At 42.5% G+C, this 15,443-nt stretch overlaps 1 protein-coding gene across 1 annotated transcript in view; it reads left to right on the forward strand.

Annotated features, from left to right (window-relative positions):
* Positions 1-15,443, forward strand: part of VPS41 (VPS41 subunit of HOPS complex) — a 493,288-nt gene that overhangs the window by 325,661 nt on the left and 152,184 nt on the right. Inside the window, exon 9 of the mRNA XM_082258639.1 lies at positions 9,881-10,027. Coding sequence (XP_082114765.1) covers positions 9,881-10,027 — 147 coding nt within the window. The remainder of the gene's footprint in view (positions 1-9,880; positions 10,028-15,443) is intronic.

Below are 15,443 nucleotides of genomic sequence, written 5' to 3' on the forward strand. Positions count from 1 at the left end.
ACCGCACTGATACAATTGGTATTTGTCCCAATGCCATTTTCAAATGGCACTGGGACTCAGTGGCTCTGGAGGGTCTGAGCACATCTTCAGGCTTGAACTACCAGCTATTTGTTTCGTAAATCTTTGGGGTACAATAAAGTAAAGTCACACGTGATTTCACTGCACTTTCTCCAAGTATGGGGGCTTGAGACAGAGCTGAAGTGGCTGTTACCGGCCTCTCCCTGCAGCAACAGCTTACTCCCATAGTTGGCTTATTACACAGTGCTCCACAGGAGTGTTTGTAGCAGATCATTGTAAACAGTACTGAAGCACTGTGTTTACATCAGGAGTTATAATGTAAAGTAGAAAACATTTTTAATATATAATTAATTTAAAAAAATCCCTCCCAGATTATTCCCTAGGGCACAGATGAATGACATTTGCATTTACTGTACAAGCGTCAAATGCAATGAAATAACATTTGGAATTTTAGTAATTGCAAACCTGTGAAAGAGTCATCATTGTCCTAATTTGTGCCCTCACCAGCCTGAATTTGTTCTTATCTTAAAGTGCTTCTAAAGCCTAAACATTTTTACCTTAATGCATTCCCTGCAATGAGGTAAAAAATATTCTAGTAGCAGTATTGCCCCTTCACTCCCTATTATACTTACCTGATTTCTCACTCGATCCAGTACTGTGCCCAGCTGTAGCCGCTCTCTCCTCTTTCCCTGCTCTCACCCATTGGATCCTGCTGTTGTCAGTCAAATCCTGTGATGAGGAGGATGAGGGCGAGCCACGCTGTCTTTGTCTATAGATGCAGGATGCATGGCTTGAAACCGATGCCGCATGTGTGCCCCCATAGGAAGCCGCTTCCTATGGAGGTACATGGAGAAGAGAAGGAGCAAAGTGCGCCAACAGGACACTCCAGAAGTGAAGGATCAGGGCCACACTGTGCAATTCCATTGCCTGGGCAGGTAGGTATAACATGTTTGTTATTAGAAAAAAAAAAAACAAAGACATTACAATCACTTTAATATTTTGCTGCCAGTAAAATCAATGTTTTCCTCTGTATATGTTGAAATGTAGTGTTAAAGGTAAAAAAAAGTAAAGTAATGTGCAAACTTTCACTTTGAGCATTACCATTTCACTGTGTTGAATAAAAATCCCACTTGATGTGATTTGGAGTCTTATGGTTTGGAGGTAAGTTTCTGGGGGGTGTGCAATTTTCACAAATGTGAAAAAAAGTACAGTTATAAAAATATATCTAGACATATATGTTTACCAATTAAGGACCAGGCCTATTTCTGACACTTGTTGTTTATACGTTAAAATCCGTATTTTTTGCTAGAAAATGACTTGGAACCTTAGAACTTAGTGCTCTCACTCTAATGATCACAGCGATGGCCATGTGTGGTTTGAACACCGTTTATATATGTGGGCGCAACTTGCGAGCTCGGTGGCACTTTTTTTTTGTCTTATTTTACCTTTTATTTTTTATTTTTACACTATCCCTTTTAATTTTTTTTTTTTTTACCACTTTTATTCCTATTACAAGGAATGTAAACATCCCTTGTAATAGAAATAAGCATAACAGGACCTTTTTTATGCGAGATCTGGGGGTCAGAAAGACCTCAGACCTCACATCTACACTTAAAAGCAGAAAGCAAAAAAAGTCAGTTTTTCAGGTAAAAAAACAAAAAAAAACAAAAAAAAAAAAAATAGGCCCTTTAAGGCTGTTGGGTGGAAGCTCCGATCCTCCAAAGTCATAGAGTCGAGTGGGGGGCATCTTGCCCTCACTCGACTTCCTGCCCAGGACTGCAACGGACTGGATCGTTTTCCCCGCTACCGACGGCTTCAGGTAAGTGAGGAAAATGACGGGGAAGCAGCTAACGCCCCTCATAAAAGTTATCCTGTGGTGAATCCACCGCTGGGACCATTTTCATGTGAAAGAGGACCTCCTGCCATGTAGAGAAATACCAGGGTTATGGCAGGTATCTGCTGCCATAACCCCGGTATTTAACGTCAAAGTAGCAGCGTAAATACGCGGCGGGCGGTCCTGAAATGGTTAAAAATGAATAGTAGTATTTTAGGGTAGACTACAAACGCCATATGGTATAAAGACGTCTCCAAGCCACTCTGGGACTCAAGGAATAAGGGAGGAAGAGGCCCCTGGATGCTTGGTTAACACACTATTAACTATAAAGTAGCACTTATAATGTCTTCTTGTTCAGTATCTGTTCTGTTATGTAAAGAATAACAGAAAAGTCTCTCTGTTTAAGTGTCTTCATTTTATTCCAAATAGTATAGTAATTTGTTGTCTGCAGGTTCATGCAGAACCTTTTTTATAGAGTTGTCGCATAGTAATTATTTATTTGTATTTTATTGAAGTGCTGTGGGAACGAGCTGTTATTTACATGACAGTGTGATGTTGAGTCAGAATAAATATTGTTATAATGGATCACTTTCTGATCACTGCCAGTACCCTTTGTCTCCACTTCAATCACATACATAGCAACAAAACCTCATGATGGGCAATGACTAAGTAAATGATTTATACAGCCATGGTCGCCTCTACATGAATAATTCAGCTATGATTGCTTCAATGACAGAGAAAAAAACTTTCAAGTATTGGTTCAAATACATTATCATTTTTGTAGCTTGGTTCCTACCTTTATATCAAAGTGTTATACTTGAATAATAAATTGAATCCATATGTTGAAGTTAGGGGCATCAAATGGGGCTCAAAGCCCCCAACAACAAAGTATTTATTTATTTTTTAATGGAAATATATAGTTTTTTATATATATATATATGTGTGTTATGAATTGAGTGTGCCTAAAGCTGTAATCTACTTATTATTATATATTGCCTTCCCTGGTTTCTCCTCTCCCTCAACACCAAAATGGCAATAAAATTATTTTTCTTGTTCAAGTAGTTTATTGAAAAAAACAGAAGTAAATACAGCGCAACATGTACAATCAGAGCAGGAGAGGTTACATTTGCACAACAGGTAACAACAGTAAACCGGAGATAGTAACAAAGCAAACCAGGTTAACTGACATGTTCAGGAGCCAAGTGGGCGACGACCCCAGAAGGGAGATCCATCCAGCACAGCCAACACCCGGGCACCCCTAAAAGGGAGCTTGCTGTGCCCGCGCGTGACTGCGCCTTCAGTGGGTCATATAGTTTGCATGTAAGTATCGTTTTCAGGGGTCGCAACACATGGCTCAGAGGAAGGAAGGAAGCCTGGTTAGGTCAGGAGTCTTTGGCATTAGGTCAAACAAGATGTAGACTGTAGCAGAATGGTGGAACAATTTGTGTAAGGAATGTGGAGAGAAGTAACCACTGTGGGGGAGAGTAATAGACAGAGTATTGTACATATGGCGGGATATAGTCATAAGAGGGGTAAGAACAGGGAGGAGGGGGGGGGGGGACGGGGGGACAAAACAAGGGGGGGGGGAAGAAGAAAGGAATGGGGGGAAAGGAGGAGGGTGGAGGGGTGAAAGTGGGGGGGGAGGAAGGGGGTCGCCGGGGGGGAGCAGGGTAACCACAGATAGATATAGGCAGCGCAAATATGCCGTTTAGGGCAATAAGAGAGTGCTATCAAAGTTCGGAGGGAGAAAGTGGTCTACCCATGGTTGCCATAACTTGTCAAACTTGTCGACCCTGTCCAGCAGGACCGCTTCAATTTTCGCATGAATCATGGCATTAGTGATTCTGTTTTTCACTTCAGGAATAGGTAGATGAGGGGTTTTCCAAGCTTTAGCTATTGTTTGTTTAGCCGCAGTCGTGACTTGTAGGAACAATTTGTGCTGCCGTTTGGAAACAACATCTGATTTCATGTTCAAGAGGGCGAGACAGGGGTCAGGGTTGATGTGTGTGTCCATGAGGGTGGAGAGAATGCAAAAGATAGCCTTCCAAAATCGTTGGACCACAGGGCAGGACCACCAGATATGTACATGAGTGCCCGCATCCCGACAGCCTCGGAAACAGTCCTGAGAGTATGAGGGATGGAATTTAGCAATACGAGCTGGCACAAGGTACCAACGCATAAGCACCTTATAGTTAGTTTCGGAAGCCACGATATTTTGGGAGGCTGTCTTCGTCGTCTGCCAGATCTTGGACCAGTCTGCAGGCTCAAGTGTAATGCCCAAGTCCCGTTCCCATTTGGACGCATATGCTGGGAGAGCTCGGGTTAGGGGTTCAGAAAGTTTAGAGTAAAGGAGGGAAATTAGACCTCGGGTGTGCGGGTCGTGGAGACAAACGTGTTCAAATGAGGTCAAGGTGGGTAAAGACGTGTCTGTATGCATGCAGTGGGATAAGAAGTGTTTAATTTGTAGGTAGTGGAAGATCTCAGAATTGGGGAGCTGGTGTGAGTCTTGGAGAGTCGGGAAGGACTTAAATGCATTGAAAACGATCAAGGAGTGGGCCCGGAGGAGGCCAGCTGCCGACCAACGTTGAAAAGAGGATGGGGATTCCCAAGCTGGGGGGAAGGACGGGTTGTGGAGGTAGGAGAGAAGCGGGTTATGGGGCGACTGAAGCTTGTACTTGAACTTTAGGGTGTCCCAAAGGTGCAGGGAATGGCGTAGAATGGGGTTGGCAATCGATCTGCGTTCAGAGGATTTTAACCACAGTAGGTTGGCCACCGAGAAAGGATCACATTCGACCGCCTCAAGGGCCACCCATAGGGGAATTTCCTGAGTAGCATGCCATTTGGTCAGTTGGGCTAGTTGGGCTGCCTGGTAATATTTGGCGAAGTGGGGGAGGCCCAGCCCACCCTGCAGTTTGTGGAGGTGAAGAATCTGTCTGGATACCCTGGGTCTAATTTTACCCCAGACGTAGGAGAAGGTCCGGCTTTGGAGCTGACGCAGGTAGTAGGAGGGGACATGTAAGGGCAGAACCCGAAACAGGTACAATATTTTGGGCAGCAAGGCCATTTTAACAACCGTGATGCGACCCATCCAAGCTAAGGGAAGTGAGGACCAAGTTTGCATAAGCTTAGTTAGGTGTTGTAGCATTGGAGGATAGTTAGCTGCATAGAGGTCAAGAGGGTCAGCCGTGAGCTTTTCTCCTAGATAGGGAATGTGGTGAGTGGCCCAGGAGAAGGGGAGCACCGATTTTAGTTGTGTGAGGAGGGGCGCAGGCAGGGAAATATTGAGTGCTTTGGATTTGTGGGTGTTGACAACCAAGCCAGAGACATGGGCAAATTGTTGCAAAACAGCCAGGAGATTGGGAGTAGAGGTGAGTGGGGAGGTGAGGAATAGAAGGATGTCGTCTGCGAATAAGCATAATTTATGATGGTGACCACCTAGTTCAATTCCTTTTATATTCTGATTGGAACGGATCTTATGGGCAAGCGGCTCAATTGCAAGTGCAAAAAGGAGAGGGGATAAGGGGCAGCCCTGTCTAGTGCCACAGCCTACGGAGAAGGTAGAGGACTGGAAGCCTGCATAGCGAATAAAGGCAGAGGGGGTAGAATATAAAGATGAGATCCAGGATAGGAAATGGGGGCCGAAACCCCAGATTCGTAGTACCGATTGTAGGTAGGTCCATGATAAAGTGTCAAAGGCTTTCCGAATATCAAGGGAGACAAAGCATGCAGGGATGTGGCGACGGCGGGCCTGGTAGGCAAGATGAATAGCCCTGCGTACGTTGTCTCCCGTTTGACGACAAGGGATGAAACCAGTCTGGTCTCTATGGATCAAGGAGCCTATGACGAGATTAAGACGGGCTGACAGTATTTTGGCCATAATCTTTATGTCTATGTTAAGGAGGGAGATCGGGCGGTAGTTAGTCCAAGAGGAGTCGTCAGTTTGTGGTTTGGGTATCATGGAGATAGCTGCTTTCATGGAGTCGGGACTGAGAGAGTGGCCTGTAAGCAAGGAGTTATAGGCTTTAGAAAGCATGGGGGTCAGGAGGTCAGAAAAGTGTTTGTAGTAAGAGGCCGTGAAGCCGTCGGGCCCGGGTCTCTTGTTGAGTTTGAGAGACTTGGCAATAAAATTCTTAAATAAAATAAAACCTACCTTTCACTAAATATCTTAATTTAGACCCAGTGACATTATCACTGGCTCTCTGTGCTTATCGAAAAAACGCAGAACTGAAATCCAATAAATGCAAGGGACAGCATAGGGACAACAAGGCTGGAGAGAAAAGCTATAGATAGTGGTCTTCAAACTGTGTACCTGGGCCTGGATGTGACTCTTTGCTTGCCTCTATCCAGCCCTTGGATACTTTTCACTAAATATCTTAATTTAGACCCAGTGACATTATCACTGCCTCTCTGTGTGTTTCTAGACTGTGCAATACTGATACTGGCTGCCTGTTATAAGTTGTAAGCTGGCAATTATAAAAATGCTTTGATGAGTGGTTTTCAGTCAGGAGAAGTGGGCATTCTTAGGTAGACTGCATTTTATTGGCAATGCCCACATGTGATGCAAAGCCTACACGATTGAAAGAACTGAAAACCAATAAATACAAGGGACAGCAGAGGGACAAAAAAAGCTGGGGAGGAAAGCTATAGATCAGCAGTCACAAAACCATGGCCATGGGCCTGGATGGGGCCGTTTGCTTGCTTCTGTTCCGCCCTTAGGGGAATTCTATCCACAACTGACACTAATGATGGGGCACCATTCCTCCCACTGACATCAGTGGTGTGGCACTATTCCTCCCACTGACATTAGTAGTGGGGCACTATTCCTCCCACAGACATCAATGATGGGGTGCTAGTCCCCCCACTGATATCAACAATAGGGCACTATTATTCCCACTGATACCAACAATAGGGCATTATTCCTTCTACTGATACCAACCATGGGCCACTATTCCTTTTACTGATACCAACAATAGGGGACGGTTACTTCCACTAAAACCAATGATTGTTTACTTCCCAAAATTCTGGGACATGTTCTACTCTGGCCCTGTTGGGCCCCCCTAAACTCTGAAGGACAGTAAACTGGTCTTCTGTTTAGAAAGTTTGGAGACCCCTTCTATGGATCAACATTTCTCAACCTTTTTACCTCAGAAGAACCCTTGAAATAATTTATAGGTGTCAAGGAACCCCTACTAAAATTAAGTAATTGGGGATTAGTAGAAAAAATGTCTTGACCTTAGTGGTCAGGGAATAATTGCTCCTATGGTCAGAATGCCACCCTTTCAGACAGCAAAAAGATCATTGGTGTCATGTTGTTGGCTCTGCCAAGTGGCATTTGACCCAAAACTATCCAGACGCCATCAGATGAGAGGCCAAGCAGCAAAAATTCAGCGAGCCCCCAGCAACCCCTTGAAGAACCATAGAGATCCACAGAACCCTAGTTCAGAATGGCTGCATTAGGTAATAATGGATGTCCTCCATTTAGGAAACTAGGTGGAGTCCCTCTGACTTGCTGCAGCTTTTAATACACATTATGAGAGGCTCACAGTGTGTAGTAAAACATGAGTAAGCAATTTCAATAGAGGAGAGGAGCTAGTATAACTGTACCAGACCTTCTCAATGGCACACAAAGCCATTTGACTTAACTGTGACCACCTGTGGTCATTTTGATTAGCTCCGCATAAAAGAGCTTTCCTGGAGCATTTCAGCCCCTGGCATGTGCAACTGAAGCAAGCCATCAATTATGGATGGCACTGCACTGTCACCAGGATCGCCGGGATAAATTTGTGGACAGGCACAAATCAAGAGATGGATACAAAAAATGTCAAAGGTTTTATCAATGCCTAGAAGCACAGTGAAGTATATTGTTAAGAAGTGGAAGGTATTTGATACAACACAGACCCTCCCTGGCTTAGGCCGTCGCTCCAAACAGGATGAAAGAACCAAGAGGAATCTGGTCAGAGAGGCTACCAAGAATCCTACAGTAACTCTGAAGCAGTTGCAGGAAATTATGACAAAGAATAGTCTTTGCGTGCATGTAATAACAATATCAATATTCTCCACAAATGTGGCTTGTATAGGAGGGTTGCAAGAAAAAAACTACTCCTCAAGAAAGGCCACATGCAGTCACGACTGAGCTTTGCCAAAACGCACTTTGAAGATTCTGAGGCCACATGGAAAGGTGTTATGGTCAGATAAGACGAAAATGGAATTTTGTTGGCCTCAACGCTAAACAATATGTCTGGCAGAAATCCAATACAGCTCACCATCCAAATAGCAGCATTCCTACAGTAAAACATGGAGGTGTTAATATCCTGTTGCAGCAAGGACTGGAGCACTTGTCAGGCTAGAAGAAAAAATTGGATGGGAATAAATACCATCAAATTCTTGAGGAAAATCTGCGGCCCTCTGCTAGAAAGTTTTCAATGCGAAGAATGTTTACCTTCCAACATGACAATGACCCAAAGCACACAGCAAAGATGATCACACAGTGGTTGAAGGAGAAAAAAGTGAATATCCTTGCATAGCGTAGCCAGAGCCAAGACTTAAACCCTATTGAAAATCTGTGAAATGACTTAAAGACTGCAGTCTAACAAACAGTCACCATCAAAGTGAACTGAACTTGAGCAGTTCTGCAAAGAAGAGTGGGCAAATGCTGCAATGTCTAAATGTGCAAAATTAGTAGAGACATATCCAAACAGACTAAAGGCTGTAATTAAAGCAAAAGGTAGTTCAACAAAATACTGACACAAGGGGGTGATCCTTTTTCCAACTCAGTGATTCTGTTTTAGAATTTTTTTTTTCTGACATATTGGTAATATAGCTTTCACTTGGAATTTATAAATACAGCTGGATAAAACAAACACTGTCTCTGTCTCCATTTCAGGCTGGAAAGCAACAAAATGTGATTATTTTAGGGGGGGGTTCTTTTCTATGCTCACTGTGGACCAGGGGTATCAAACTCAATTTAATCACGGGCCGCATCAGCATTATGATTGCCCTCAAAAGGGCCGGTTGTATCTGTAAGATAAGATGTCCAGAGCATCCCCTACCTTTACATAGGATGTCAAGAACAACACCACCATCAGAAGTTGAGTCCCTCACCCTCCCTTACATCACAGTCAATCCCCCTTATCTTGTGCAGCTGCTGGAAAGAAGCTGTAGGCATTGCTGGAAAGCAAAAAGTACGGGGGCTGGAGGAGGGCTGGAGCTCTCCTGCAGCTGGAGGAGAGGTGTGAGGGCCACATGAAATGGCCTGGAGGGCCGGATTCGGCCTGCGGGCCTTGTGTTTGACACCTGTGCTGTGGACAATGCTGGGCTTTTTTATTAGGAAGTTCAGTATGCTTTGCAAAATGAGTAGCATAGACGTACTGTGCATTTTAAAAATGTATATTTATAGAGAGAGCGAGGATACAGTATGTATTTCTGACCATCTGTCTTCAAGCCGGACTTTCAGAGCGCATGCGCCGTTGACGTCATTGGCTGCATGCACTCGGAATATCTCCTAAACAGTGCAAGTTTCAAAGATATTCACAGTATCTACAGGTAAGCCTTCTTATAGGCTTACCTGTAGGTACAAATGAAGAAGAAGACTTTGCTTCCTCTTTAAGGGTTTAAATGACTGCCAGACAACTAACATTTTTTTTGAGTCAGAAGTCAGCAGTGGCTGGATTTAGGTTTCCAACTGGAAATTGGCATTGTCAAGAAGCACTTTTAAATATGATAAGAGAGTGAATAGCTTTTTTATCCCAGAGTTTTGTGTTTTAAAACATGCATTCTACCGAAAGCCTGTCAGGTATTTGGGAAATAATATGGCTAGATGTTTTTTGTTGCTTTGCTCCCCCTCACCTGTTGTTCGCTGTCTTTATAGTATGTAAAGTAGCTTTTTTAGCTTATCTGCAAGTGGGAGGTTTACATACGAGTGATTTTGAATAGAAATATAGACAAGACAGATACAAATGGACGCTTTGTTGTACACTGTTATAGCTGAATAACTTACTCATTTGTTTTATGATTGTGTGTTGTATGTAGGGAGTAAAGATACTTGACATAATCACAAGGCAAAGGATAACTAATGTGCCCAGAGATGATACGAGCCTACGCCCAGACATGTATCCCTGCAGTCTCTTTTGGAAAGACAGTCTGACTCTCATCATTGGATGGGGAAAATCTGTTAAGGTAAGTATGTAACTTATGCCTTGAATGTTCTTGTTGGTTTTATTCTGATTTATGGTGGAACTGAGCACTTTCAGCCTTCTTTCTAACTATTGCAATTAATATTTTTTTCCTGATTGATATAAGTGACATTGGACAATTACATATTCTTCAGTTTGGACATAATCAAATATTATCTGTTTAATTATGTTAAAATTTAATTTATTGGCATTGGCGCAACTATTAGCCCATACCTACAAGGTTCTAGGTGTAATCCTGGACTCTATCCTTTAGGCCACATGTCCAATCACTGTCCAAATCTTGCCGTCTTAACCTTCCCAACATCTCCAAAATACTCCCCTTTCTAACCAATGACACCACAAAGCTCCTTGTTCACTCCCTGGTCATCTCTCACCTCAACTTCTGCAACTCCCTTCTCCTTGGCTTACCTTTACATAGGCTATCCCCCCTTTAGTCCATCATTAATGTGCCAGGCTCATCCACCTTGCCAACCGCTCCATGTCTGCTACTCGTCTCTGTCAATCCCTCCATTGGCTTCCACTCATCCAACAAATAATATTCAAAATACTAACCACTTACAAAGCCATCCACAACTCAGCCCCCAGCTACATCACTAGCCTAGTCACAAAATCAACCAAATCATTCTCTTTGTTCCTTCCAAGACCTCCTGCTCTCTAGCTTCCTTGTCATCTCCTCCCATACTTGCCTCCAGGACATTTCCAGAGCCTCTCCCATCCTATAGAACTCCCTACCCCAAACTGTCTATCTCCTATTCTGTTTGCCTTTTTATGATTCATAAAAACCCTCCTTTTTAGAGAAGCCTATCCTGCCCACACCTAATAACTGTATTTTTTTTTTCTCCATCAGCTCATCTTCCACAGTTATTACCTTTTGTATCACTTGACTCTCCCTTCTAGATTGTAAGCTCTAGCAAGCAGGGCCCTCTGATTCCTCCTGTATTGAATTGTAGTGTAACTGCACTGTCTACCTTCATGTTGTAAAGCTGTGCAAACTGTTGGTGCTATATAAATCCTGTATAATAATAATGATCTGCAAAAAAGCTAACTTTATATGAGCATTCTCTGTCACTTTCAACCAAGATGGGCAGTTCTTTTTAACCACTTGCCGACCGCCGCAAGTACATATACTGCGGCGGTCAGCCCCTCACAGGCAAAGTGACGTACCGGTTTGTCACTAGCCTGTGAGGCTCTGGGGAGCGAGCACCGCCGGAGGCACGCTCCCGCGCGGTCACGGACCCCCCCGCGCGTGTGAGCGGCGGACCTGATGTCTGCCGCTCACTCATGATCGTCCGTGACAGCGGGATAAAGGCAGGCGGCTAGTGTAAACAAGCCGCCTGTCATTCTCCCCTGTGTAGGTACAGTGATCATACGGTTCTACTATGTAGGACCGTTGATCATTGTTCCTACACCTCAAGCCACAGCCAATCACAGTTAGAATCACGCCCCTAGGGACACACACAGCCCCTCCCTCTCAAAAAAAGTTAACCCCCTCACTACCAGTGTCATTTTACAGTAACAGTGTATATGTATAGCACTGATTACTGCAGTAATGTCACTGGTAACCCCAAAAGTGTCAAAAATGTCAGTCAAGGGTCCGATCTGTCCGCCCCAATGTCCCAGTCCCGCAAAAAAAATTGCAGATCGCCGCCATTACGCGTTAAAAAAAAAAACAACAAAAATGACAAAAATCTTTCCCTTTGTTAGTAAACGCGATAACTTTTTGCGCAAACCAATCAAAATACGCTTTTTGCGATTTTTTTTTTTACCAAACATATGTAGCACAAAACAAATTGGCCGAAAATGTTAAAAAAATTTGATTTTTACTTTTTTTTGGGGGGGAATTTCATATAAAAAAATGTGAAAAATATTGTTATTTTTGCAAAATTGACGCTCTTTTTTTGTTTATAGCGCATGATCAAAAAATCGCACAGGTGATCAAATATAGGGATGATCGAACGTTTCGGGTCGACCATCAGTTCGACCCGAACATTGACTGTTCGAGGTTCGGCCGAATTTAGAACTTTTTGCTGAAAAAGTTCGTAATTCGGCAACCAGAACCGACCAAAATGCAATGGGCCAGGAAATGGGCTTTAAAAGCCTGTGATTGGACCAGAACCATTAGTAAAAGCCAAATGAGGGGACAGGAGAATGCTAGGAATGTGATTGGAGTGACTAGGGGGTCCCTAGGCCAATCATTAGTGAATACGCCCCCCAGTATATAAGATAGCCCCTCCAAATTCCTAGCATTGTAATACAGGGACATGGAAGAGAGTGGAAGCAGTTATATTAATTTTACTTTAAAAGTGTCATTTAGCATTTATAAGTGTGAGGAAAGGGATATCTAGTGTAGTTAGGGTGCCATTTTCCACTTTAGTTAGATGCAAAAATTTAGTTTCTGTAGGGAAAGTGTTAAGTGCCAGGGTGACCTTAATGTAGTGTAGGGTGAACTGACACTGACTGCTATGGCAGGGTGACCAAACCCTTCCATATCAGGGTGACCGCTATAGAGAAAACATTATTACATTGGTCAGCCTGCTTTTTGGCTGCAGGCGTTTATAGGGATTTTATGAGGACAAGTTTGGAGTCAGGCATTACATCTAAACTTGTGTATTGGGGTATATATACACACACATGTCTGTATATATACACCTGCACATATATAGGTGTGAAAGGAGCAGAAAACTATACTTGCACTAATTAAATAATTAACACCAATATGGTTACGCTCCTATCACACCTATATATGTGTATGTAAAATACATATAAGTGTGTGTGTATATATACACCCCTATACAGAAGTTCAGATGTTTTGCCTGCCTCCAAAAAAATGCCCAAAAAAACGCCTGCGCCAAAAAAAAAACGCCCAGGTGTGTTATTGCAGGGGTTTTTTTGGGGTATTTTTTTGGGTTCTTTGGAGGCAGGCATGACATATCAACTTCTGTATAGGGGTATATGTACACACACACTTATATGTATATATACCCATACACATATATAGGTGTGAAAGTAACAGAACACTATACTTGCGCTAATGAAATAATTACCACCAATATGGTTACGCTCCTATCACACCTATATATGTGTTTGTGTAAAATACATATAAGTGTGTGTGTATATATATACCCCTATACAGAAGTTCAGATGTTTTGCCTGCCTCCAAAGACCCCAAAAAAATGCCCAAAAAAAAACCCTGCAATAACACACCTGGGCGTTTTTTTTGGCGCAGGCGTTTTTTTGGGCATTTTTTTGGAGGCAGGCAAAACATCTGAACTTCTGTATAGGGGTATATATATACACACACACTTATATGTTTGTATACCCATACACATATATAGGTGTGAAAGTAGCAGAACACTACTTGCGCTAATGAAATAATTAACACCAATATGGTTACGCTCCTATCACACCTATATATGTGTATGTGTAAAATACATATAAGTGTGTGTGTATATATACCCCTATACAGAAGTTCAGATGTTTTGCCTGCCTCCAAAGACCCCAAAAAGATGCCCAAAAATACGCCTGCTGCAAAAACACACCTGGGCGTTTTTTTTTTTTTTTTGGTGTTGGCGTTTTTTTGGGCATTTTTTTGGGTTCTTTGGAGGCAGGCAAAACATCTGAACTTCTGTATAGGGGTATATATATATATACACACACACTTATATGTATTTTACACATACACATATATAGGTGTGATAGGAGCGTAACCATATTGGTGTTAATTATTTCATTAGCGCAAGTATAGTGTTCTGCTACTTTCACACCTATGTGTATGGGTATATATACATATAAGTGTGTGTGTATATATACCCCTACACAGAAGTTCTGATGTTATGCCTGCCTCCAATAACCCCCAAAAAAACGCTTGCTACAAAACCGGCAAGGTGTGAAAATAGCGAAGCCATATCCCTGTTCTATAAGTGACATAATACAAACAATCTTTTTTTATGGTTCTGGACATGCTACAGAGCTGAAACTTCACAGGTACACTTTTTAGACCCCACAGACACTAAATCCAAAGTCAAAATCAAAAAATCTCTTTTTTTTTTTTTTTCAATAATTGGCTCTCTATCAAAAATGACAATTTTTAAGAACTTTTTTTTTGTGTGATTAATAGTCCCTGGGGCATGACCCAGAACCCTAGGCACTTTTTAGGGGCATTTATTGGGTTTTAAGGCTTCAAAATTGTGTTTTTTGATTACCGAAGTTCGGGTCCCATTGATTTCAATGGGGTTCTGAAATCCGGGCCGAACTTTTGGGAAGTTCAGGTGTTCTGGTCAAACCCAACTTTTCAAAAGTTCGATCATCCCTAATCAAATACCACCAAAAGAAAGCTCTGTTTGTGGCAAAAAAAGTACGTCAAATTCGTTTAGGTACAGCGTCGCACAACTGCGCAATTGTCCGTTAAAGTCACGCAGTGCCGAATCGCAAAATACCCCCTGGTCAGGAAGGGGGTAAAATCTTCCGGGGCTTAAGTGGTTAAGAAGAAAATTAACCTATGTACCCTTTAAATGGAAACAATAAAATCACCCTTTTCGGATGAGCGTCATCTCTTCAGTCACGTTTTTGTTAAATAAAAATGGATTCCGTTTACATCCACCTTCTGTTTAGTTATGTTAAACATAGAAACATAGAATGTGTCAGCAGATAAGAACCATTTGGCCCATCTAGTCTGCCCAATATATCTGAATCCTATGAATAGTCCCTGGCCCTATCTTATATGAAGGATAGCCTTATGCCTATCCCATGCATGCTTAAACTCCTTCACTGTATTTGCAGCTACCACTTCTGCAGGAAGGTTATTCCATGCATCCACTACTCTCTCAGTAAAGTAATACTTCCTCATATTACTTTTAAACCTTTGCCCCTCTAATTTAAAACTGTGTCCTCTTGTGGTAGTTTTTCTTCTTTTAAATATGCTCTCCTCCTTTACCGAGTTGATTCCCTTTATGTATTTAAAAGTTTCTATCATATCCCCTCTGTCTCTTCTTTCTTCCAAGCTATACATGTTAAGGTCCTTTTAACCTTTCCTGGTAAGTTTTTTCCTGCAATCCATGTACTAGTTTAGTAGCTCTTCTCTGAACTCTCTCTAGAGTATCTATATCCTTCTGGAGATATGGCCTCCAGTACTGCGCACAATACTCCAAGTGAGGTCTCACCAGTGTTCTGTACAGCGGCATAAGCACTTCTCTCTTTCTACTGCTTATACCTCTCCCTATACATCCAAGCATTCTGCTGGCATTTCGTGCTGCTCTATTACATTGTCTTCCCACCTTTAAGTCTTCTGAAATAATTACTCCTAAATTCCTTTCCTCAGATACTGAGGTCAGGACTGTGTCAAATATTCTATATTCTGCCCTTGGGTTTTTACGCCCCAGGTGCATTATCTTGCACTTATC

This window comes from Pelophylax lessonae, assembly GCF_965119305.1.
Source record: "Pelophylax lessonae genome assembly, chromosome: 5".
Taxonomy (NCBI): Eukaryota; Metazoa; Chordata; class Amphibia; order Anura; family Ranidae; genus Pelophylax; species Pelophylax lessonae.